This window comes from Hemiscyllium ocellatum, chromosome 20 (assembly GCF_020745735.1).
Source record: "Hemiscyllium ocellatum isolate sHemOce1 chromosome 20, sHemOce1.pat.X.cur, whole genome shotgun sequence".
Lineage (NCBI taxonomy): Eukaryota > Metazoa > Chordata > Chondrichthyes > Orectolobiformes > Hemiscylliidae > Hemiscyllium > Hemiscyllium ocellatum.
In genome coordinates, this window is record NC_083420.1 from 29847890 (window position 1) to 29875261 (window position 27372).

Here is a 27372-nt window from a genome sequence, read left to right on the forward strand (position 1 = left end):
CGGAGTCAATTATGTCGGATCTTCACGAACAGCAATGCAAGTAAATGTGACTGAATTCATATCTGAGAGATGGATACACATGCACACATCTACATAACCACAATTTTACTGAGTTACGTCCGGATACACATCTCACCTTTACGCCGTGGCACATAACAGAAGGAGAAAGAGACAGAGAGAGAGAGAGAGACGAGGAGCACCCGGAACAGAAACATCGCTATTATCTCACCTGAAGCAAGCATGAGGCAGGAGTAGCATCATTGTAGGCTCCCTGGGAAATCGACCCAGAGAGTGGAGTAAGGACGGAGTGAGGTGTCCTGCTGATTGCTCATTCTCCGGGATGAAGTTAACGTTTGGCGTGCTCTCTGTGTCCGTTGCTTTGACTGGGGCGATAAGCTTCGTGTTCCTGGTGGTAGCAATTGGGACAGATTTCTGGTACATTATCGATGCCTCCAAACTGCAAACCTCCTCCAATTCGTCCGACCACCTCAGTTCCCATTCTGGGCTTTGGAGAACCTGCAAATGTAAGACTATCACGGCAGCTTAAATTCTGGGGAAATTTCAAGTGCTTTCTTGTTTAGATTTTTAAACAAATATTGGTAATATAAGAAATATTTACACTAATTCATCAAACTACCGACGACTGCAGAATAATATTGATTTGAATGCTTTTCCTTGTGCAATCTGCTTTCTGTCTGGCATCGAGTTTAACATGCATCTTTACCTTGTGTTTTTGTTTACAGTTGAAAGCAAATGTTTTCACTTAATTAATCCGTTCTGGCAAGGAGACACAAACTTCACAGCCTCGCAAAGACAACTGCTAAGTAAGTCTTGTCATGTGTTCTCTGCTGCAGCTTCTTAGTGTTCTTTTAGAACAATGTGTGATACAACCTGTTGTCGTCAATTGCCGCAATGCACAGAGTAATCAACCAAATCTTTCAACACAAAGTATGGAATTGTGATAGATATTTAAAGTGCTTGATTATGTCCTCTATGGGTGACGTTAAACATGAAGTGCTGTACAAAGCTGGAGAAAAATAGTTAACGTTTCTCTGACAGCGTAAGTGGGCAGAAGTAAACAGAAGATGGGAAGGTGCTTTTTTTTAAAGGTTTATGAAGGAAATTGAAGACATTTGCAAATGGCTGTCCGGAAAAAGAATGTGTAAAATTTTGCTGGCTGATTGGGGTTTACGTGAAAAGTAAACCTCAAGATGCTGATCAGAACAAAGATTAATTTTTACTGGGAAGGATAACATTTGGAAGGATGGTGCAACAGGTTAACCCCTGTGCAAGACTGTTCAATCGCACAAACTGGACTCGGGAGCTGCGAGCTCCATTGTGGAATGGAATGGGCGCTTGCAGCAACTCAGATGTACAGTACTCTCGCCAGCATCTTACAATACCAGACCAATCCAGCTTCATATAGGAACTGTACACGACTTTGGGCTAAGCTAGTCCACTGGAATTGAAGCTCACTATCTGGTTCAAATGTAAAGAAAATATCATAATCATCTTAAAGGGGCTATTTGATTATTTACCAAGTGGAAAATGACCCTTGCAGTCTGCTTGATTAGATTAGATTTCCTACAGGATGGAAACAGGCCCTCCAGCCCAACAAGTCTACACCGACCACCACCCCCCCCCAAAGAGTAACCCACCCAGACCCATTCCGTCCACTCTATATTTACCCCTGACTAATGCACCTAACACTATGGCCAATCCACCTAACCTGCACATCCTTGGACTGTGGGAGGAAACCAGAGCACCTGGAGAAAACCCACACAGACACAGGGAGAATATGCAAACTCCGCACAGTCGCCCAAGATAGGAATCAAACCCAGGTCCCTGGTGCTATGAGGCAGCAGTGCTAATCACTAAGCCACTGTACCACCCTGAAATTACTTTTAAAAAGAAATTTGACCAGACACCGCTACCTGAAATTGCAGAAAAAACCCAACAGGTCTGGCAGCATCTGTGGAGAGAAAGCAGAATTAGCATCTTGAGGCTGGCGATTCTCCATCAGAACTCTTCTCCAGCAATTTATGTCTTTGTTTCAGCTCTGCAGCACCCACAATTCTTTCTTTCTTTATTCTACTCCTCTGGTTGAATGGTAATTATTTTCATTCAGTGTTCCCATTTGGCAAAAAAGTGATCATGGTAGATTTGTAAGTTAACTTTACCATTTTAACAGTTCACTTCTTATAGGGAATGTAGATTAGATTACTTACAGTGTGGAAACAGGCCCTTCGGCCCAACAAGTCCACACTGACCCGCTGAAGCGCAACCCACCCATACCCGTACATTTCACCCCTTACCTAACACTACGGGCAATTTAGCATGGCCAATTCACCTGACCCGCACATCTTTGTGACTGTGGGAGGAAACCGGAGCACCCGGAGGAAACCCACGCAGACACGGGGAGAACGTGCAAACTCCACACAGTCAGTCGCCTGAGTCGGGAATTGAACCCGGGTCTCAGGCACTGTGAGGCAGCAGTGCTAACCACCGTGCCACCGTGCCGCCCACAATGTTCATACTAATATATCAGTGGAGCATCTGACTATGTAAAATATTTTATGTAATATACACAATCTGTTTGTGATTATGACCACAATAATATGCTGAGACCAAACATCTATCAGTTTGTTCTAAGCAATACTAGTGTATTGTGACGTGTACATTTTCATTCACTGTTAATCTTTTAAAAAAGAGTTACTAGTTGAAAATTCATGTGCAATGCAATAGACTAAAGAAGTTGAAACCAATAACAAAAATTATTTTTGGGATAGCACAAGTCTTTTGAATATATTTTAAAATAGATTTTGTCTCTTATAACATGATGCTTTTTATTTCCAAACCTGTCTGTCTTGAATTTAGTTGTTTGATAAGTTCCTTCACATTGTTCAGAGATTACAAATCAAACCTTTCCAGGTTACACATGATTATTTTTCACCTGTAGCCTTCAATCTCTCTCTCAAGCATGCCTTTCTCGATTCTATCAATGCTGGCATCTTCCTTCCTACATTCTCATTATGTTATAATCAGGCTCATTATTTTCCAAATCTGGATTTTACCTTCTTCACAGTTATATTCTCCTAACAATTTATAAAGCATAAGTTACATAAAGTCTTTGTTTTCCTAATTTACTTGACTCATGGTGTCCTATGAACTTTGGTGACTTTGGTGGACCATTCAAAGTGTTGAAGTTTAAATTAAACCTAAAATAAAGAAATAAGTGAATGGAGGTGGTCAGCTTTATTCTAGTTTTATGAAGTACTTCTTTCTTCTATGGTTAATGTTATTTCAACATATTTTAATCATTACCTTACACTCTACCAGATTATACCTCATAGAGCATGGCCTGATCAGATTTGACATCAATCATTATAGCAAAGGAATATAGGTAAACAGTAGGCCATTCAGCCCATTAAGTCTGCTCTTCCATTTACTATGACATGACTATTCGAACACTTCAATGCCTTTTACTACACTATCTCTAAACCTTATGTAATTGGCAGTTATAGAAAACCACCAATCTCTACGTTCAAAGCTGTACTCAAACATTAGGCTTTCCCAATCCTAAGGGGAAGACAATTCTAAATACTCTCAACCCTGTAAGAAAAATAAAATCTTCTTGTCTTGGTCTTAAATATAAATTATGTACATGGTTCTATACTCCCCAATCTAGGGAAACATCTTACCTGCATCTACCCTGTTTGTCCCTTTAAGTATTTTGTAGGTTTTAATGAGATCACCTTTCATTCTTTGAAATCCCAGAGAGGTTAAATAAACTACATACTCAGTTTCTCTTCATAGGAAAGTTCTGTTTTCCCAAAAACAAGTCTAGTGAGCCTTCATTGTTCGCCTTCAAAGGCAATAGTATCTTTTGTCAGGTAAGAAACTAAAATTGTACACAATATTCCCGGTACAGTCTTACTAAGGAAGCAAGACCTTACTACCCCTGAACTCAAATCCTCTCCCAATAAAGGTTAACGTTCTATTAGCCTTCTAATAGCTTGCTGCACCTGCGCCTTCAATGATTTATTGCTGGGGACCCCATGTCGCTTTGCGTACCTACATGTTCCAACTTATCACCATTTAAGGAATACTTTAAACATCTGTTCTTCTTATCAATGTGATAACCTCACATTTTCCACATAATATTCCATATGCCATATATTTTCCCATTTACTGAGCCAGTCCAAATCCTCCTGAAATTGCTTTACATCTTCCTCACATCTTTCATGCATTCCTGCTTAGCTTTGTATTATCTGCAAATCTGGAAAAAAATTACATTTGCCCCCATGTCCAATTTTTTGCCAATCCTTAATCCATGTTAGTATATTACCTCCAAAATAATATGCTTTAATTTTGATAATCAACCTTCTGTGGGGTGACTTTATCAAAGGTCTTCTGAAAATCCAAATATATCTTGTCTCCTCAGTTTCTTTATCATGTTTGTAAGTAACATCCTTAAAAAAAACTCCAAGTTTGTCAAACATGGTTTTCCATTCGTGAATCTATATTTGCTATGCCAATCAGAACATTTTGTCCAACAGTCTGTTTATGTAGAAATGTAGAAACTAAGAGCAGGAGTAGGCCATTCAGCCCTTCAAGCTTTCTCTGTCATTCAATATGATCATAACTGATCCTCCGTCTTCTATCTCAATTTCATATTCTTGTTTTCTCCCCTTACTCCTCAATGTTTTTAATGTGTAAACAAAACCTATCTTTTCCTTGAATATATTCTGTTATTTGATCACTATTTGGTGCCTTATTAAAGGCCTTCTGAAAACACAAATACAACATATTCTGTGATTCTCTCCCCTTTCTGGATTAATGGTGCTGGAAGAGCACAGCAGTTCAGGCAGCATCCAAAGTGGAGCGAAATCGACGTTTCGGGCAAAAGCCTTTCATCAGGCCTGAAACATTGATTTCGCTGCACTTTGGATGCTGCCTGAACTGCTGTGCTCTTCCAGCACCATTAATCCAGAATCTGGTTTCCAGCATCTGCAGTCATTGTTTTTAACCTACCAGATTCTCTCCCCTGTCTAGTCTACGAGTTATATGCTTGTAAGCATGATTTGTCTTTCATAAAGCCATTGAGGCTTTGTCCAGTCCTCTTAATGCTCTCTACGTGTTCTTTTATTGCATCCTTAATAATAGAATGTAGAATTTTCCCCACTCCCAATGTTAGGCAAATGGTTTGTAATTCGCTGTTTTCTCTCCCTCCCTTTTTAAATAGTGGTGGACATTTGCTACCCTACAATCCATAGGAACTGCCCAAGAATCTATAGAATTTAGGAAGATCACCAATGTATCCAATATTTCCAGGACCACTTCCTTCATTATATTGGGAGGTAGATTAGCAGGCCTTGGTGATTTGCCAGTCTTTAATCCCATTAATTTCCCTTGACCGATTTCTTACTAATACTGATTTCCTTCAGTCCCACTATCTCATTTGGCATGGTTCAAGAACATTTCTGGGAGATTATTGTGCACCCTTTTGTGAAAACCAAACCAAGATATGCACTTAATTCCTCTGCCCTTTCTTTGTTCATCATCATAATGTTTCTGCCTTCTGACTGCAAGGGACTAACATCTGTCTTTACTATTATTTTTCCTCATCACATATTTATTGGATCTTTTACAGTCAGTTTTTATATTCCTTGCAATTTTTACCTCATTCTCTGTTTTCCTACTCTTGATCAAATGTTTCATCCTCTTTATTAAATTCTAAAATACTCCCAGTTCTCAAAATTGCTGTATTTCTGGCAATTTTATGTGACTTCCCTTTGGATTTAACACTATCCCTAATTTATTTTATGCATTATGATGGAGCAACCTACCTGCTTTATATTTTGTACCAGACAGGAATAAATAATTGTTGTATGCATATTCTTTAAATATTAGCCGTTGCATTTCCACCATTAACCCTTTGAGAAGGTTCCCCAATCCATTCTTGCTAATTAGTGCCTCATACCTTCATGGTTCTCTTTATTTAGGTCCAGGACTCTTTTTTCAGGTTTGACTACTTTGATATCCATCTCAAAGATGGATTCTATCATATTATATTTGTTATTTCCCAAGGGACCCACATAACAATATTGTTAATTCATCATTTCTCATTGCACTATACCCAGTCTTGAATAGCCTGCTCTCTGATTGGTTCCTCCATATATTGGTCAAAAAATCATCATCATATACATACTCCAAGAAGTCCACCTCCACAAGATGATTGCTGGTTTGGCTTGTCCAATCATTTTGTAAATTAAAGTGACCATAATTACATTTGTGGAGGAAGTGCAGACTGCAAATGCTAGAGATCAGAGTGTGGTGCTGGAAAAGCACAACAGGTCAGGAGGCATCAGAGAAGCAGGAGAATTGATGTTTCTGGCATAAGCCCTTCATCAGGAATGAATACAGTTGTACTCTCATTACACTAATCTCCGTGTAATGGAAATATAACTGTAATTATGGGCGATAATGTCTTTCCTTCTTCACTACTATTTGGGAGCCTATAAACAAGCTGCAACAACATTTTCTGTCTCTTGGCGTTTCCTATCTCCACCCACACAGATTGCATGCCATGAATTTCTCAACCAATATCCTTCCTCACCTTTGTATTTATTACTCCTTTACTAACAATGATACCCAACATCCTTTCCATTTTTATATGTCTTTGCTAAGTAATGAATACTCATGGATGTTCAGTTCCTTCTTTGGTCACCCTGTAGCCATCTTTCTCTAACTGCTATTATAGCATAACTGTTTATATCTACTTGTCTTCAAATTCATTAATCTTATTGTGCGACCTTGTTACTCACCGTTGCCATATTGTACACTATGGTCCAAATTGTATTTCTTTCATTTTGTTTTGCATGCAACATTTGCTCCTTACATTTCTGTTGTTTGTTTCTATCTTGTTTCCCCTTTCTCTGTCTCCCTGCTTAGGTTCCCATTCCCATTATCACATCTTTTATGGCAGATTCCAGCACTTACCCTGCTACTGATATCAGGCTGACAGGTCTGTAGTTCCCTATTTTCTCTCTTTCTTGAATAGTGGAGTGACATTTTGCCAGCTTCTAATCTGCAGGAATCATTTCAGAATCAATGGACTTTGGAAGATGATCAGCAATGCATCAACCATCTCCATAGCCATTTAATTCAACTCTCTGGGAGTCTTATCAACTAATAGTCCCATTAATTTCTCCAGTGCAATCTATAATTATCATTGTTCTTGTACAAGCTTCACAACCTTTGCTTCAAATATATCCTGAGGTATCGCCCCCTCCTTCATCAGAATCAGGGAAGTTCATGTAGATGTTGCAGAGATGCTAGTTTCCTATTCTTGATGAATTCAGGTAACATAGCATCAATATCTGGAGCTTTGCCCATGGCAATTGACTTAACAGTCTTACTTAATTTCTCCTCTGTGGGTTCAATATCCAGCTGTGTTAGGCAGGCTGTCTATACTAGGATACAATTCAAGGCAATATTCTATTCATTTTCCTGTTTATTAATATCAGTGATGAACTCCCTGTCTCTGTTTTCAATGGAGTTGACTGATGAGCAGTTGCCTTTTTAATCCCTTCATAAATGCCTCTAGCTTTCCCTGTGTTGGAGGATATCTAAATCATCTGACAAGATTACAACCAGTAATCCTTGCTACAAAGCTCCTAGTAGTCTATTGGATTTTGGGTTTAAGTGGAATTTGATGCAGTCAGTCTTCTCCCTTGGATTTCTCTTGTAAATAATAAGAGTAGATCACTTAAATTCTCTAACAGGTTCCACTGGAGTGATGTTAGCTTCGAAACAGCCAGTTGTTGAGAGTATACTTTTATAAATTATGTCTCAAATTGTATACCTTTTTGCTTCTGTACTCAGCCTGAGAATGCCGGAGAGTGCTTGTTCTAATAGAGTTGATAAGCTCAAATCACAGAATCTTTACAGTGAAGAAGGAGACCATTTGACCCATCGTATCTGTACTGGTTCCTGAAAGAGCTAGCCAGCTCGTCGCACTCTCCAATACTATCTCTGTAACTCCCTAACTTCATCATTCAATATATATCCAGCTGTCTTTGGATTTTATCTGGGTAGGCAGGATGAGGACAGCATTTCTCCTTTAAATGAAAGAGCTTTAAGAATTGCATCCTGACCATGGTGCACACGAGGGAATGATCTGTAACCATCATGACCACAAATCCTAACTCCAGATCACCTATGGACATACTAAACTGTCAATTCCAACTTGTGTTTTCAAAAAGAGGACTGCAATAGTCGAACATTGACCGCAGATGTAAATGCAGCGATTGTTTGATGGGATCCTGTGTGGACCTATGAAACATTTACAGAGTGAGGGAAATTTCAGACAGAAAGTTTAAATAAAAGAAGAGGTAACAAGAGCTGACTACCCAACTCCCTCTCAGGTGGGCGCCATCTCCTGCAGACTTGTTTGTGTTCTTCCCTTCCAGGCATATACAAAAAAAGGGGTTAAAACGAGCTTCAATCCTGATCTCTGTGTGTTAATGGACTGTGTGTGCAAAGCTGGGAAAATCACAGCTTTGGGAAAGGCCATTAAACACTGCTGCAATGGAGATAAAGGGAAAAAGACTGTCACTCTGAGTGTAGTCAGCCAGCCAGCCCCTGACAGAAGAGCCAGAACAAAGGAATTGCATTCAGTCTGCGAAACCAAGAATCTCAAACTTGACTGTTCAACTACCAATGCCAATCCAATCTGTAACATCCACCGAAACGGTGGTAAATGATCAACTATTTACTATTCAACAGCAAAGCTGAGGCTGGTCAATGTATCAGTTTTTAAACATTTTTTGGACTCACTTCTTATTCCTATTCCATGTCAATGTGTGTAGCACTATTATTTCTTCTTCTGATTTATAGCTAATACACTCGCTCTTTTGTTAACTAAATAAAGCCTGGTCAAATATCTTTTTTTAAAACATAAATTCATCCACATTAACCTTGTTGTGACCAACTGAGAGGACAGGTGAAAAAGAAATGGAGCCAGTTTACCCCACCTCACCTGGAATCTAAAAGATGTGGGCTAAATGTGGACTTAAAAAAATCTTTGGCTGGTAGGATCAAGGATAACCCCAAGGCCTTTTATGCGTATGTGAGAAACATGAGAATGACGAGAGCGAGGGTAGGTCCGATCAAGGACAGTAGTGGGAGACTGTGTATTGAGTCAGAAGAGATAGGAGAGGTCTTGAATGAGTACTTTTCTTCAGTATTTACAAATGAGAAGGACCGTATTGTTGAAGAGGAGAGTATGAAACGGACTGGTAAGCTAGAGGTGATACTTGTTAGTAAGGAAGATGTTGGGCATTTTGAAAAACTTGAGGATAGACAAGTCCCCCAGGCCTGACGGGATATATCCTACGATTATGTGGGAAGCAAGAGAGGAAATTGCAGAGCCGTTGGCAATGATCTTTTCGTCTTCACTGTCAACGGGGGTGGTACTAGGGAACTGGAGAGTGGCGAATGTTGTGCCCCTGTTCTAAAAAGGGAAAGGGTACTGAGGGATAGGATTTATGAGTATCTCGAAAGACACTGCTTGATTAGGGACAGCCAGCATGGATTTGTGAGGAGTAGGTCTTGCCTTACAAGTCTTATTGAATTCTTTGAGGAGGTGGCGAAGCATGTGGATGAGGGTAGAGCAGTGGATGTAGTGTCCATGGATTTTAGTAAGGCATTTGATAAGGTTCCCCATGGTGGCCTTATGCGGAAAGTCAGGCGGCATGGGATAGTGGGAAATTTGGCCAGTTAGATAGAGAACTGGCTAACCGGTCGAAGTCAGAGAGTGGTGGTAGATGGTAAATATTCAGCCTGGAGCCCAGTTACAAGTGGGGTTCCACAGGGATCAGTTCTGGGTCCTCTGCTGTTTGTAATTTTTATTAATGACTTGGAAGAGGGAGTCGAAGGGGGGGTCAGTAAATTTGCAGGCGATACGAAGATTGGTGGAGTTGTGGATAGTGAGGAGGGCTGTTGTCGGCTGCAAAGGGACTTAGATATGATGCAGAGCTGGGCTGAGGAGTGGCAGATGGAGTTCAACCCTGTCAAGTGTGAGGTTGTCCATTTTGGAAGGACAAATAAGAATGTGGATTACAGGGTTAACGGTAGGGTTCTTAGTAAGGTGGAGGAGCAGAGGGATCTTGGGGTCTATGTTCATAGCTTTTTGAAAGTTTCCACTCAGGTGGATAGAGCTTGTAAGAAGGCCCATGGTGTATTAGCATTCATTAGCAGAGGGATTGAATTCAAGAGTCGTGAGGTGATGTTGCAGCTGTACAGGACCTTAAAAGGGCCACATTTGGAGTACTGTGTGCAGTTCTGGTCACCTCATTTTAGGAAAGATGTGGAAGCTTTGGAGAGGGTGCAGAGGAGATTCACCAGGATGTTGCCTGGAATGGAGAATAGGTCGTACGATGATAGGTTGAGAGTGCTAGGCCTTTTCTCATTGGAACGGTGAAGGATGAGGGGTGACTTGGTAGAGGTTTATAAGATGATTAGGGAATAGATAGAGTAGACAGTCAGAGACGTTTTCCCCGGGTACAACAGAGTGCTTCAAGGGAACATAAATTTAAGGTGAAGGGTGGAAAGTATGGGGGATGTCAGGGGTAGGTCCTTTACCCAGCGAGTGGTGGGGGCATGGAATGCGCTGCTTGTGGGAGTGGCAGAGTCAGAATCATTGGTGACCTTTAAGTGGCAATTGGATAGGTACATGGATAGGTACTTAAGCTAGGACAAATGTTCGGCACAACATTGTGGGCCGAAGGGCCTGTTCTGTGCTGTATTGTTCTATGTTCTTACAGCATCACAAGTTGGGACGTTTGCCTGGGGACTGGTCATAACCGTATCAGTGTCCCCGCTGTGGAAACGGCACATGTTGGCTGTTTTTTTTTACAGTTGAATTTGGTGTTGATCAAATCCGAGGAAAACTTGTTTTTTGCAGACGTGGTTGGCTCCGAACCGTGGTTGTGAAATAAGCCACAAAGACAGAAAGTGCTAGAAATGTGCATGGTCTCACTAACTTCTGTGTTTAAAACATGCATATTTATTAACACATGGGAAATTTCTATGGGGCAGACGAGTCTGCAATTAATAATTGCTCCAAGGCAATCGATTGCATCTTTACCTTTGGATTCTGAATTTAATTGCCAAGGAACCGGTAATCGCAGGCTATCTGAACATGCATTAGTTCGAACAAGCTAAGGCGACAGTACCATTGATGGGGTTGAGAGGTCAGTGGGCTGGAAAGCCTGTAAATGTGACAGCTGCAAACTGAAAGGCTTTTTTCCTCAGAGCACTTGTTCTGTGTGTATGCTTTCAGTGCGTTGGAAGTGATTTCCAATAACGTGGAGGTCACGTCTATTACCTTGGTATTTTCCTTTTGACTTTGATCTACACTCCTCAGCAGCCAGCCTTCACAGCTGTGTCTAGAACACTCTGTGTTGGACAGCAGCAATGATCAGCAGCAATAACATCTCCAGGAACAGGAGCAACAGCACTAGGTACAATGGCTGCCTCTCTCCATATCCATCTGCTGCTCCACAGGACAGAACGGAATAGCCATAGATCTCCAGGTTGAGCAGGCAATGTGAACCCCAACACAGAGTTTACAGCCAGCAGATCAGCTTTCTGGACTGAGCAGCAATGTCTCAGGAGGGTCAGATTTTCTTGGCATTCCGCTCCATTAATGTTATGTAAACACAGAAAAATATCATTATCATGTCTATCCTTGCAAGATAGCCAGGGAACTGCCACGGTGCATTTATTCCGCACCAGTCAAGTCTCCCATAGATATGTGTACCTTCCAGCAGAAGCCGCAAAAAGCTTCCTGGAAGCAGGCCTTTCCTCTAAGGACGTGGCTGATGATACCTGTGAGGGGTCCAACCACTTTTGCACAGGTTAGATACAACAATAGCACAAAAGCAGTCATTAAGAAAGTCGCTGGGATGTTAAAGCTGTAATTCAGGTATCTCGTCATATCCCAGGGTTGCCCCTTAGTATGCACCAACCAGAATCTCCAGAATGATATTGATGAGCTGTATGTGGTGGAAAACAGATCAAAAGAGATGATTGGAGCTACATGTGGAGGAAGGTGTGTTTGAAGGAGGAGCAGCCTGATGTAATAAAAGCACAAATAACCACAAATCTAGCTGCCAGGGATTAGATTAGGTTAGATTACTTACAGTGTGGAAACAGGCCCTTCGGCCCAACAAGTCCACAACGACCCACCGAAGCGCAAACCACCCATACCTCTACATTTACCCATTATCTAACACTACAGGCACTTTAGCATGGCCAATTCACCTGACCCGCACATCTTTGTACTGTAGGAGGAAACTGGAGCACCCGGAGGAAACCCACGCAGACACGGGGAGAACGTGCAAACTCCACACAGTCAGTCGCCTGAGGCGGGAATTGAACCCGGGTCTATATTGGACAGTCTGACAGAGGCAGCCTCCTATTGGTGTAAGGCTGCACAACCACCTAGCACACCAGTGTGTCATTGTGTCTTCCCACAGTCAACAGTATATTTCTCTCACTTCACACCTTTTTCTTAACTTTTGTAGACTGATAGACATTTGGCAAGTACTAGGCAATAACTGTTGTGATAATTGAGTACTAAAGTAAAAGTTACAGTCTATTAAGATTGACAATAAAAAATGACTATATAATAAACATTTAAACACTCAAGTTATTTCCCTAGTGAGACAAAGGTGTCTTTTTCTTTCATTTCCTATTCCTGCAACATGGTGCTTCTGCTTTGGTTGATATCCTTTGGATTTTGAAATCTGTAAATGTTCCTGTAATTGCCAACCTGCATATGCAGAGGCCGACTGTACCACTGAGACAGGAGGTAGTGTCCAAGACTTTGATTAAGAAGTGGGATCAGAAGTAAGAAGGAGGAATGAGAGAACCCCAAACAGAATTCTCACTCATATCTCCTCTTTGTCTTTCTTTCCTCTCAGGGCTCACTTACATGGTCCAAGAAGCATTTTATTGCACTTTGTAGGAAGTGTTGAGCAGCCAAGGTGGGCCTTTTGCATGCTGTTTAAGTTGACAGATGGGGTCTACAGAGATTTGCTCAGAGCAAGCAGGCTGTTGGTTACGTATCACTTCTGGTGCTCCATGCTGAGGTTACTCTTTCCATTAAGTGTTAACTCTGTTTTCTCTCCATAAATGTTGCCATACCTGCTGAGTTTCTCCAGCAATTTCTGTTTTTGTATGTTTCAGATCTCCAGCATCTGCAGTTATTTTATTTGTATACCTCTCACTGGTTTCTTAAAACATACTTCAGTCTGTGATCAGATAATCATAAGAGACATTTTAGGCCCTTATTTGCCCTTTCATTACAGTCACTTTAAGCGTATGAATGTCTCCAGGATTTAAATCTGATAATGGAAGCTGAATATCAATAGTTCATGTTTATCATTTTCATAACATAATTTCTCCTTATGATCCCATGATCTATTCTGATTATATATGATCTCAGTTGTGGTGTTTTTTATGATCATTTCTTCTCTTTGTTGATCTCTCACCTCTATTCTGTACCAATAATTGTTGTGCTCTGTACCTTCATTTAAAGTTTCAAATCTGGTTGTACTGTTGCCCCTCTTCCTGAAGGAACTCCAGTAAAACTTGTAAAAGGTGCATACTTCAAAATGATGATTCAGAACATTGCCTTCCAAGTATTGTTGTTGTTAAGGAGAAAGTGAGGACTGCAGATGCTGGAGATCAGAGCTGAAAATGTGTTGCTGGAAAAGCGCAGCAGCTCAGGCAGCATCCAAGGAGCAGGATGCTGCTCCTGCTCCTTGGATGCTGCTATGTCTCCTGCTTCTTGGATGCTGCCTGACCTGCTGCGCTTTTCCAGCAACACATTTTCAGCTCTGATCTCCAGCATCTGCAGTCCTCACTGTCTCCTAGAAGATTTTAACCTATTGTGAATCCTCTTGCAAGGATGCCTTCCTTGAAGAAGCTCTCTTCCTCCCTCTACAATTCCTGAAGAAGGGCTCATGCCCAAAACGTTGATTCTCCTGCTTCTTGGATGCTGCCTGACCTGCTGTGCTTTTCCAGCAACTAATTTTCAGCATTGTTGTTGTTAAAACTGGTTTCGTTTTGTTGTAGGTATTTTCGGTGATGTCAGGCTATTATTTGTGAGACAGAGATAGGAGTTGTGTTCTCAATCTCCTGCCTGTCAACAACTGACTGTTGTATTACACTTCACAGCTAGCATGCACCATACCTGTAAAAGACATGCTCAAGATATAATCACCCTATGACAACATGTTATCTGAGGGTATAAATGCTTTGGTCTCCATCATAAGTGGAGCCACTTGATGCATGACATGCTGATGGAAGTGTGCTAGTGTTTGTGTTTGAATCACTTCATATTCGCACAGGTACTGACGTGCCTATAATGGGAAGTTACATTTAAACTGGGAGCTGTTATAAACATCCATTCAATTTCAGTACTTACAGTATCCATGAATAGTTCTCACATTATGTGAGCAAGCATACATTTTGCCTCATTAGGTACAAATACCCTGTTGGAGGCAAAAGCCCATATCACAGTGATAGGTCACCTACTGTGATAACCCATTCTATAATGGTGAAGATCGGTAACTTAATAGTTCAAGAATCTGTGTGACACCAACTTTGAAGAATACCAAACAACTAAATGCAAGATTTAAAACTTTGTTCTTTCTCAGTCATGCATTATTACTTGCACTTCTTCCTCAACTTCTCTATTTTGTTGAGGACAGTGATGTGCACTAGTAACATGAATGAATTTGTAGTCTCACGTGACTCTCTTAAACTGCTCATTTGGAAATTGTGGACCATATATTGATGCCACAATGTCTGGAATGCCATGTGTTGAATAAATTCTCTTGAATCGTTACTGTCTGTCATGTAATCTTGTGTAGAGACAAAAAAAATTGCAGATGCTGGAATCCAAGGTAGTCAAGCAAGAGGCTGGAAGATTACAGCAAACCAGGCAGCATCAGGAGGTGTAACCCGAAATGTCGACTTCTTCACCTCCTGATGCTGCCTAGCTTGCTATGTTCATCCAGCCTTCTGCACGTCTACCATGTAATCTTGTGTAGACAGTTTACTTTTTTCATGGCTGTTGATGGGACAAGGGATGTAGTTCACAATTGTTTCCTATACTGAGTAATCAATACCTGACCAGCAGCTCTTGTTTGACACCTTCAATGAGAAATTAGTAATATGAAGAGGTCTTTGACTTGAAATTCTTCAGAAAAGTTCAAGAACATTGTCCGAACTCACTGAACATGTTTTTTATGTTTTAGCATGTTGTCCGTTTACCCATTAATGCCTCTCAAGGTATTGGACATTGTAATCTGAATCATTTTTGGAATGATTCCCACGGGAATCTTTTAAGACAATCATGTCCAAAGGCTGTTGTGAATATGGTTAATTTTCTGGAGTCTTCATCAAGAAGTAATTGACAAATTATACTATTAACATCCAAGTGAATATAGTACTCTTGATTTGTTTTGCTAGACTTTCAGTGACTGAAGTCATTGGTTGAATCTCATGTTCCATAGCTTTAGTTGTCTTGAGTTAAGTTCACACAGATTATTTTTGAACCTTTGCTTTTTGACTGTCACCAGACGTGAACACCAGTTTGTTGGCCTAACAACTGGTGAAATTATTCCTCATCATGGCATATGTTCTATTCCCTTTAACATTGTCCAAGAGTGGATGAGGCTGCTGTCAATATGTGTAAGTAGAATGGTTTAATGTCATCCCTTATAGTATTGTGATGCTTTGTCTTTAATTTCCCAAACTTGAGAACAATCCTGGGAACTCAATTGATGTTTAATTTGCTTGATCTGTATCTGTAATCTCTTGAAGCACATAGATTAGTCCCAGTCTCAAAGATGGCTCTCTGCTTAGCAGTGAACATATTTGCTTCTGAGTGACATAAAAAGATTTTGCTTCCTTTATACCTGAGCTTTGCAGCAAGCTGGCATTTTACTTTCAAAAATGATCCCCCAGAAACTTGTAATCTCCTTGCATCTTCATGAGGATAGCCAGAATTTAATCTGTTTCTATTGACCATATTGAAATAAACAGCTCCTCCATTGAATTTTCCCAATTGACACTTCAGTGATTGTTATCAATTTTGCCCCAAAAGATTTTTTTGCTGATCTTATGAACTTTCCATATCTTGAATCTGCTGCTGCTTGATGTATTTTCCCCTTCGTTTCTGTGTTGTCTGTTCTTTAAATCTTGTTTGTTCCTTAAATCTGCAGTTAAGTGTGCACAAGAAAATTTTCTGATTATATATGTGAATGTGACTACTAGAGAAGGTGCAAAATCTGACCTACTCTTAGGAAATAAGGCAGAGCAGGTGACTGAGTTGTCAGTAAGGGAGCATTTTCAGGCCAGTGACCATAATTGTATTAGTTTTAAAATAGTGCTGGAAAAGGATAGACCAGATCTAAAAGTTGAAGTTCTAAATTGGATGAAGGCTAATTTTGATGGTATTGGGCAAGAACTTTCAAACCTGATTGGGGGCAGATATTCAAGGTAAAGGGACAGCTGGAAAAAGGGAAGCCTTCAGAACTGAGATAACGAGAGTTCAGAGATAGTATACTCCTGTTAGGGTGAAAGGAAAGGCTGGTAGGTGTAGGGAATGCTGGATGACTAAAGAAATTGAGGGTTTGGATGAGAAAAAGAAGGACTCATATGTCAGGTATGGAAAAGATTGATCGAATGAATCCTTAGAAGAGTATAAAGGCAGTAGGAGTATGTTTAAGAGGAAAATCAAAAGGGCAAAAGGGGGGCAAAAAGGGGACTTGAGATAGCTTTGGGAAATAGAGTAAGGAGAATCTGAAAGGTTTTTACAAATACATTAAGGACAAAAGGGTAACTTGGGAGAGAATAGGGCCCCTCACAAATCAGCAAATCAGCCTTTGTGTGGAGCCACAGGAGGTGGGGAGATACTAAATGAGTGTTTTGCATCAGAGTTTACTGTGGAAAAGGACATGGAAGATATAGAATGTAGAGAAATAGATGGTGACATCTTGAAAAATGTCCATATTATAGAGGAGGAAGTGCTGGATGTCTTGAAACACATAAAAGTGAATAAATCCCCAGGACCTGATCAGGTGTATCCCAAGACTCTATGGGAAGCTAGGAAAGGGATTGCTAGGCCTCTTATTGAGATATTTGTATCATTGATAGTCACAGGTGAGGTGCCAGAAGACTGGAGATTGGCTAACGTGATGACACTGTTTAAAACGGATGTTAAGGACAAGCCAGGGAACTATAGATCAGTGAGCCTGACATCGGTGGTGGGACAATTGTTGAAGGGAATCTTGAGAGACAGGATGTACATGTACAAGCAAGGACTGATTAAGGATAGTCAACATGACTTTGTGCGAGATAAATCATGTCTCACAAACTTGATTGAGTTTTTTAAAGAAGTAACAAAGAGGATTGATGAGGCCAGAGCAGCGGACGTGATCTATATGGACTTCAGTAAGGCATTCGACAAGGTTTCCCAGGGGAGACTGGTTAGCAAGGTCAGATCTCATAGAATACAGGGAGAACTAGCCATTTGGATACAGAACTGGCTCAAAGGGTGGTGGTAGATGGTTGTTTTTCAGACTAGAGGCCTGTGACCAGTAGAGTGCCACTACTTTTTGTCATTTACATAAATGATTTGGATATGAGCATAAGAGGTATAGTTAGTAAGCTTGCTGATGACACCAAAATTGGAGGTGTAGTGGTCAGCAAAGAAGGTTACTTCAGTTTAAAACAGCATCTTGATCAGCTGGGTGAATGGGCTGAGAAATGGCAGATGGAGTTTAATTTAGATAAATGCGAGGTGCTGCATTTTGGGAAAGCAAATCTTAGCAGGACTTATACACTTAATGGTAAGGTCCTAGAGAGTGTTGCTGAACAAAGAGACCTTCGAATGCAGGTTTATAGCTCCTTGAAAATGGAGTCGCAGGTAGCTAGGATAGTGAAGAAGGCATTTGGTATACTTTTCTTTATTGGTTACAGTATTGAGTACAGGATTTGGGAGGTCATGTTGCGACTGTACAGGACATTGGTTAGGCCACTTTTGGAATATTGCATGCAATTCTGGTCTCCTTCCTATCAGAAGGATGTTGTGGAACTTGAAAGGGTTCAGAAAAGATTTAAAAGGATGTTGCCAGGGTTGGAGGATTTGAGCTATAGGGAAAGGTTGAATAGACTGGGGCTGTTTTCCTTGGAGGGTCAGAGGCTGAGGGATGACTTTATAGAAGTTTATAAAATCATTAAGGACATAATTAGGGTAAATAGACAAAGTTTCTTCCCTGGGGTCGGGGAGTCCAGAATAGAGGGCATAGGTTTAGGGTGAGAGGGGAAAGATGTAAAACAGACCTAAAGGGCAACTTTTTCACACAGAGGGTGATATGTGTGTGGAATGAGCTGCCAGAGGAAGTGGTGGAGGCTGGAAAAATTGCAACATTAAAAAGACATCTGGATGGGTATATGAATAGGAAGGGTTTGGAGGGATATAGGGCAGGTGCTGGCAGGTGGGACTAGATTGGGTTGGGATATCCGGTCGGGATGGATGAGTTGGACTGAAGGGTCTGTTTCCATGCTGTACACCTTTATGACTCTATGACTATGTCATGACCATTTTTCTCACAGTTGTGGCACTATGCTCTAGTGCTGGATATTCCTCTCATTTGTGTATCTTGTTTTCTTTTTTGCGGCCTACAAACTGAATCACCTTGCTCAATTTTATCCATTGCCCATCTGTTTCCTCACAAACTAAAACGCGGTTAAACCTTCAAAGTTCCAGTTAGCTAACAATCTGGATTGTATTTTCTAATATTAAATCTTCTCTGACAAATAAATGATCTGACAACATGTCTCATTTGCCACATCAACGCAATCTAGTTGTGACTCAGTTCTGCCATCAACATTCATGTGCCTGTTTATAAAGTCCATTGATTACCAGATCCATGCTTTCCCCAATCTTTTTGGCATTTGTTACTTCAATAATTCAAAAATTAATCATTTTCAAACTAAGATTAGCATCGAATGTCTGTAATGCCTTGTCGTATAGTGCCGTACTCTCATTAATGATCATTTCCATTGCTGAAAGTAATATGTCATTGTGGTCTTCTGGTTTTTCTTATGTAATTCTGAATCAGCTTTGTTCCTGGTAAATCTTTCCCAGTCCTCTCATTCCTGGGCTTGGTATGTTTCCTGATTTCCTGTGATGGTGGTAGGTTGGCTTCCATCCTGCTTCTGCATCTGTGACTGTGACTGTCCCACTACTCATTGGTGAATCTTGGAAAATGTTTGCTGTGTCTTCTAGGCATATGATTCACTTTAGTTGCTGCTTTGAATGTTTCTTTTCACCTTTTTTGCCGGCACCACGACTGCCATCATATTTTGCTTTGTGTTTGGGTTTAACTCTTTGTAAACTCTCAAGGTGCTGCCACTGGAGTCCATGGAACCACCTGCAAGAACTTTTTATTGATAGCTATAAGCACATTTTCTTCATACTAGGTTCAGTAGTTTTCCTAGCACGTTTTCTCTGATAGACATTATTGAAAAATAATAGACAAAGATTTATGGACCCCATGTCACCTTATAAGGTTTCACATGCAGCTGACAGTTTATTGAAAAATTATCATCAGCTTACCAACAATGTACTTACTAATAAAACTATGGATGGCAAATTTCAGGCAAGACACCTGTGCATTTCTGGTGTGTTTGTGCTGCATGTGAGATCCGATTGGTAGTATACTGCTTTGTAGAGTTCCCTCCACTGGCCTAGTTCTTACGGATTCATGGAGACTCCAGGGATCTTTAAAAATGGTAAAGTGGCCCTGGATCCAGAAGTCCCATCCCCATTTACAAAGGATCCCACACCTGCACTTCTAGGAGCAAAGGTCACATCACGAGACAAATTCTTTTCTTGAGATATGTGTGATGAACCAGGAGTTTCCCAATTCTGCGTATCCATCTTGACAGCAAAACTATAGACTATTGTTTGAATGGGAGTGACAACTCACTAAATGATAGGAACTTGACTGACCCAGAACAGTAACGTATACATGACTGGGATGATGACTACTGTGCCTCAATGATGCAGAAATCACTTGACGGTTGGTTATAAACAAAGATTGACCTTTACAAGTAATTGAGAAGTTCATATTGCAAGTAAATGCTAAACTGAATAACATTAATTGACATCAAATTTAAATTAATCTTATAATGAAAATGTAGTAAACTGATTGCTTTGGGAATGTAATATTTTTATTTATGGAAAATGATATGTATTCAACCGTATGTTGATCACAGAGAAGTGATTGAAATTCACACTGTTCCTTGTGTCCAAGTAATTAAAGTCTCCTCTGCTATGCTAATGCTAAATAATTTTGTGATTCAAGATGATTGTGGAACAAGAACCGAAGGTATTTACTTTGTCTTTCAGCTGAACGTTGAATTTCAGTGCAACCTGTGATTGTCCCATGTCTAATATTGCCTCATAAGTAGTTATTAGTAATATGATAGATGGCTGTAAAGAACAATAATACTGTACTTAGAATAATATCTGAGACATTGATGCATTTGAAAGGGCAGAGGGGAATATAAAGGAAACTTCAAAAACTGGCATTTAAGTATCAGAAGTTTGAAATGTCAAAATCAGTTTTTTCTCCTGGATTTCCAATTGTAACAATCGACAAGTGACATATATCTCTTTGGTGCCCTCTGAATTTGAAGGTCATGGTCTGTACAATTGCCATTAATATTGCAAACCAGCTTTGACAAAGTTCGAACACCTTTTAAGTCATTCTAAAACAATCACTTGAAGGAATGAAGTAAGTTCTACATCTGGACTATGAGAACAAACTACATAACCTAATGTGATTTTACTTCATAATGCAACACCACGAAGACTAGTATCCCATCACCAAGCACCCTTTATTTACGCATGCAAAGTACACACTAGTCCAATTAGCAGAAAGCTGCGTCCTAGGGAGCAGAATGCCTGATACTCTTGTTTATATCTGTCAACCAGGACTCCCTGATTGGGCCATATTAACAGCCCCAGTCAGGGAACTCATATTCTACAACAGCCACCTGACTGACCTCATTCCAATGTTAATGGAGCTATAAAGAAAGTGTCTGAAGGAACTAATGTAATATGAGATTCCAATCAATAATCTTGAATAGTAAACCTGTGGTAACAGATAATTAAAAGAAGGTGACTATACTTTCAAATTTAGGAAATCAGCTAACTAGAAATCAGTGGTGAAAACAATGTTTTTTTAGGAACTGAACCACCTTGACCCAGTTTTTATTAGCTGTGGATAAACAGTACATTACTTCCCACAATTCTAATTCACTTTTGATAAATGACGCAAACTGGATTTTAATGAACACATCAATGAAAATAAAACTGGCAAAGCTAAGTGAGGGCAATTACATTCTACATCTGACTCACGCTACATCTGATCTGGAATTATCTGATGAATACCAAAAATAATTAGCTCTTCTATTTTCCATCACTAACATTCACACTCTCATTTAACATGAAACAGTCTCACATAGTACTTTACACTTGTCCATGTTAAAGATCATCTGACATTATTCTTTAGATTTGTGTGTTGTAATTCAGTTCTCTGAGTGGTTTCCAGTTCGACAGATCTTTCCAATTTAGTATCATTTGCAAGTCTGATTATTTGCTCTGAATTTCTAAATTTAGATCTTTTATGAAATTTAGAAAGAGTCACCTTTCCAGCATTGAGCCCTGAGATGCCTCACTCTAACAGTACTCTTCTAATGAATGTTCATAACTTCCTGCTCTTCAGCCACCTGGATCTGTTTTGCATGTGTGATCTATGCAGACTTTGGTGTTAGCTCATTTGGCTGGACAGTTGGTTTACAATGTAAAGTGGCACCAACACAGGCTAACATTATGGTGAAGAATTCTACTTCTCACCCTCCCACCTCACCTGAGTCATGGTGACTCTCAGGTTAAACCAAGTCCACTTGTCTCTTGCTCTAATGAGAGAGCAGTTTCATTGTCTGGCAGGGCTTTGGTAACTTTACCTTTTATGTAGGTAAACAGAACTGAAGGCAGAACATCAGTCTAACCAGTGCTTTATGACCCCTTTTAATCTATCGTCCAAATATAAGGGAGTTTTTTGATTAATTTTGTACCTGTCCATGATATTTTAATGTCCAGAAACCTGGACTCCTTAGTCTGTTTGGATCTCTACTGCTTCTCATTTTTCACAGTTTTGCAAGTACATTTTATCTATAAAGTGCTTTTGAAAGTACCACAAAGATAGTAAACAATACAGACCCTCCTGGAATTAAAGGGCAGGAACACTTGAGCTTTTGACTTTACAAGAAGATTATGGTTTTAAAAAATCCTCCTTTCGCTTAAATGTACACAGAGAAAAACCACTGGTCCCTTGTCAGGCAGTAAAATTAGTTTGGCATCTGGGTCAGCAGCATAATGCCAAGGGAAAAAGCTAAATCAGAAACCCATTGAAATTAAATGACAGTTTTCACACTTTATGATCAACTTGAAAGAGATTCATGGGATGTGAGCCTTGCTGTCAAGATCAGTATTTAATGCCCATCTCAAATTCCCTTACAAAGCTTGTGATAAGCCACATTGTTGAACTATCATGGTCAATAAGGTGTAGGTTATGGCTTTAGAATGTGAGAGCTCTGGATGAATTTAACTCCTCACAGACTTCAAACTTGCTGCTGATGCCTTGAAAAGAGTTTAATAGTAAAGAGCATTTAGATTTGGACTGTTGTAATTGGTGAAAATGAGTGTTGAAAGATCTTGTGTTGAAACACAATTTTGATCATTTTGAATATATTGAAACTCAAGGTTAGTATGAGTGATGTCATGTGGGCCATAGTTGGAGAATTAAATTAAATGTAGGATAATCTGTAGCAGCAACATGCTGTGGAGTAGGTTTTTGCAGTGAGGGGAGAAGCAAGGCAAACTGCAGGAGGGGGAGTTCAGAGACAGTTCCTTCACAACAGGGTATACAGACAGAGGTTCTACTTCCTTGAGCTTGCAGAATAGCAGCAGTTTCAAGGGTTGAAATTTTCATGAAGAATAAGCAGGCTAATTAACAGATTGTTAAATTGCAGCATGACCACACCTCTCATGGCTAGCACGACCTTGAGTGGGAGTTGAACTTGGAGCTTCTAACTCAGATGTAGGATTTCTATCCATTAAACTACTGACCCATTTTGGTATTTCAATATGTCAGAATATATTCTGAGTTTGGTACCCATTATTACACCTCCCCAAAACCCCACCCTGAACCCATCTATACCTTACTCTTAAACACTGTTTTTAATTAATTCAGAAGAGGACTGCAGCACTTGTCTAAAGGATATTTGCAACAGTAACAAGGGATGAGGATTAAAAGTATGTAAATGTAATTTTTTTCAGCCATGATCTAATTAAATGAGACCAAATGCCTTGTTTCTGTTTCAATGGTCTTCTGATCTCAACAAGATAGTATAGTTGCAATTAAATTACTTCGGCTATGTATAATGCCGATTTGAAACTTGAGCATCCAAAATTTCAAACAAAAAAAATTTTAAAAACATATCAAACACAAATTAATGGTGGTGGTTTCAGAATTGCATTCAGCTTAAAAACAAAGTGAACGCTTATAAGCTGGTGTCAGTAAAAGCACAGCCATTAAGCTATCAGATTGCCATAAGAACCTGATTATTTAATTTTCACTAGGGAAGGATGTGCACTGTTTTTGTCTGATCTGGGCCAAATGTGAATTCAGTGCCACAACAATGCAGTTACCTCTTATCTTCCTTCTGAAGTGGCCCAACAAGCATTCAATTTGTATCAGAGTAACTGGGAGTAGACATTAAACATTCACCTTGCCTAACTCCTGAAACTGATGAGGTAAAGATGGTGGTTGCTTACTCAAAATTCACTACAAATGACAGGGAAGTATTACAGTGATGTTATTTGAAACTGAAATAAAAGAGCTGCGCACTGTTTCTACTTTGCAGTCTGCAGGCCCAAAGTTCAACCTAGATTATCGTTGTAAAGGTTGAACAGGAGTTTCTAAGTCAGTCAAGCTGCCATTCCACTAAATACATCATTGTTGTAATTCCTGTAGAGAACAATGGCAACAAAGGTACAGTAATGAGGTAAGCTACTTTGAAGAAATTCTGATCCATCCTTTCATCTCTGGGATTTAGGTTTGATTCTAACCCAAGCTATCAACAAAACATCTCTTTTCTCTGCCAAGTGTAAACATCTACAAGGGATTGTATTTACAAATTAAAGACATCAAAAGAAAGCAGTAATATAGAAAGACTATTTTTTAACTAAGATTGGAACAGCCTTCCAGCAGATGTAGTTGAACAAGAAACCTTAATGGGCAGTAGGTCTTATCCTAGTTGAAACCTATTATGTACGATATTCTTGAGCAGATTAACTTTAATCATAGTGACAGCAACTTTCCCATTTATATATGAATTGTGAACCAGTGAGCACAGGTTTAAAGTATTTTGCAAAAGAAGTAAATGTGAGATGACATTTTTTTCACAGAGTGAGCAGTTCCTATTTGAAGAAATGACACCAGACTTGAAATGTTAACTCTGCTTTCCCTCCACAGGTATTGTCAGACCTGAATTTGTCAAGCAATTTCTGTTTTAGTTCATGTCTGGAACGCACTGCTTGGAAGTGAGGTGGAGGCAGGTTCAATTGAGCCATGCAAGAGGGCAGTGTATGATAATTTAAATAGAGGGTGCAGGGAAAAGGCAGGAGAATGGTGCTGAGTTAGAGATTGGTGCAGACACCTTGAACTGAATAGATTCAATTTGCACTGCAATAATGCTGCGATTCTGGGTTTTATTTTTGATCTGAAATCACTACCTTTCATGTTTCTGTTCTCACTATTGTATTCAACATTTTTTCATCATCCATTCCTTTTTTCTCAATCATTTTAAATCATTGACTAATCTAGCCTTCTCAATTGTAGTAACAATTTTCCTTCTTTTTGCTTTCTTCTTGTTTCAAGTCTTGCTGGTTCAGTTGTTGTGTGCACTCTGTGACCTGAGTAGTTTCTCATTTTCTGCATGTCCAAGGGTGTTATTGAAGTGGCAACCACATTGCTAAGTCACAAGAGAAAAAAAGCACTGGAGGGCGGTGATGATTTCATTCTGGCCTAGGAAATCACAAATATATGTGACACAGGGAAAGATAAACAATACTGACATGTAGGTTGGCTTCAGAAACTTCAGCCTGTCTTGCTTAACAATCAAAAGTCCAGGAATCCACATTCAACAGCAGCTTTCAGGAGAAATTGAATAAATCCTTAAAGGAGAAAGAAATTGCAGTGCCATAGGGAAAGAGTAGGGGGGTTGGACTAACTGCTGTTCGAAAGGACAGTGTTGATGCAGTGGATCAAGTAGTTATCTTCTATGTCTTAAACATACTTGCCTGGTGGGAAAATGTTTTCTTTTATTGTTACAGATATGCATGGAACATTTGTAGTTCTACTTCCACTCAGTCTCATCTTGATGATTTTTGGAGGAATGACCGGATTTATTAGCATTTTAGCACGAGCCTATGCGTTACTGTTGTTGACTGGAACTCTTTTCCTATTTGGAGGTAAGGCCAACTTAAGAATTGTGTTATCGTTTCCTTTTTTTGTTTCATTTGATTGTGCTTGTTCTCTCCACCTCCTTTTCAATAATTGTCCCTGAAATATCCTCTAATAGACTTTGTATAGAGTAACTCCTCATCTTCTGTGACTACAAACTCCATGTCGGCTTGCTTTGTCCTCTCTAAACCTATTTCAGCTCCTCAGTCTTCAGTGGACTCACTAATATTGTTGTCTCAATCATTGACGAAGATAATTCTGACCACTTCTTAATAACCCTCATTACCCACAATTCTTTAGCTTTTCCAACCTTCTGTGTGGTTTTCTGGAGAAAATTTACCTTCAAGTCTCTTAAAACTGCACTTTCCAATTCCTGACTGCGCAACATTTGTTGCTACATTAACCATCGTTCACTTATAACTGTTGATTTGCTCAACCACTATTCCCTTTCAACTTTGACACTGCTTTCACTGTCATTTAGTCATTTCCCCATGGCATTATCCTGAAGAGGACACAGATTTAATTGACAGAAGAAGCAAAGGAGACATGCAGAAAAACCTGTTAATGCAATGAGTGGTCGCACTGCCTGAGAGTGGTAGAGGCAGGTTCAGTCAAGGTATTTAGGTGGAAATTGAGTTATTACTGAGTTTGGCAACAGGGAAGGTAAGGAATTTCCTGTGAATAATTAGGATTAGGTAAGAAGTTGGCAATTGGAAAGGAGAGGGAAATTTACAATTATGATATAATCAAAAGAAAGGGGGTGCTGGGGCAAGGGCACAGATTTAATGCAATAGTGATGTTAAAGTTATCTTTTTTCATGCAGCAAGTGGTTTGAAACAGTAAAGCAGTGCCCAACATTTGGACCTGTGTCTTTGTCAGCTTCACCTAATAAGCTGAAAGAGTATGAAGAAGAAAAGCTTGCGACAGAAGGATAAAAAATAAATCTGCCAGAGGCTGCTAACTTACTTGAAAAGCCCAACATTCCTGCTCCTCTTGATCCACTGAAAGAGTGCAGGATGTGTTAGCTGGGGGCAAGTGATAATTCTCACTACTAATTCACTGCTGAACTTCCAAACTCAAGGAAACATTTTAAATCAGGATCCTAACGATGTGTAGTAGCCCAATTTAAATGTGTTAATCAGCAGCCTGCCTCTTTTCAGCAGGGTGATTGTTTGCTCTGATCTACGTTGTCTAAATATATGCATGATTTGGAGATGCCGGTGTTGGACTGGGGTGTACAAAGTTAAAAATCACACAACACCAGGTTATAGTCCAACAGGTTTTATTGGAAGCACACTAGCTTTCGGAGCGACCGCCTGATGAATGAGCGTCGCTCCGAAAGCTGGTGTGCTTCCAATTAAACCTGTTGGACTATAACCTGGTGCTGTGTGATTTTTAATGAAGTAAATGCAGGGGACTACCTGAGGCCATTTCCAGTATGGTTCTGGGGCGTTCAATATTAAAGTCACTGCACTTCAAGTTTGACAGAACACAGTGGAGCTGTTCGCTTTTGCCATTCATTTTGCAGAAAAGCAGTGAAAATGCCATAAAAATGGCACCAGTACTGTTCATGCCTGTTTTTGTGGGTCCCTGTGGAGATTAAATGGTCAACACATCATGATAATTCACCGCCATCGTTAGTAAAAGAGGACAAGAAAGTATAGATTTGGTAGTAGTCAATGAAGAA

The 27372-nt window shown here is 39.9% G+C and overlaps 1 protein-coding gene across 1 annotated transcript in view; it reads left to right on the plus strand.

Annotated features, from left to right (window-relative positions):
• The first annotated feature begins 340 nt into the window (after positions 1-340).
• Positions 341-27372, plus strand: part of LOC132825596 (transmembrane protein 114) — an 89381-nt gene continuing 62349 nt past the window's right edge. The window contains exons 1-3 of the mRNA XM_060840977.1: positions 341-524; positions 744-824; positions 25556-25693. Coding sequence (XP_060696960.1) covers positions 341-524; positions 744-824; positions 25556-25693 — 403 coding nt within the window. The remainder of the gene's footprint in view (positions 525-743; positions 825-25555; positions 25694-27372) is intronic.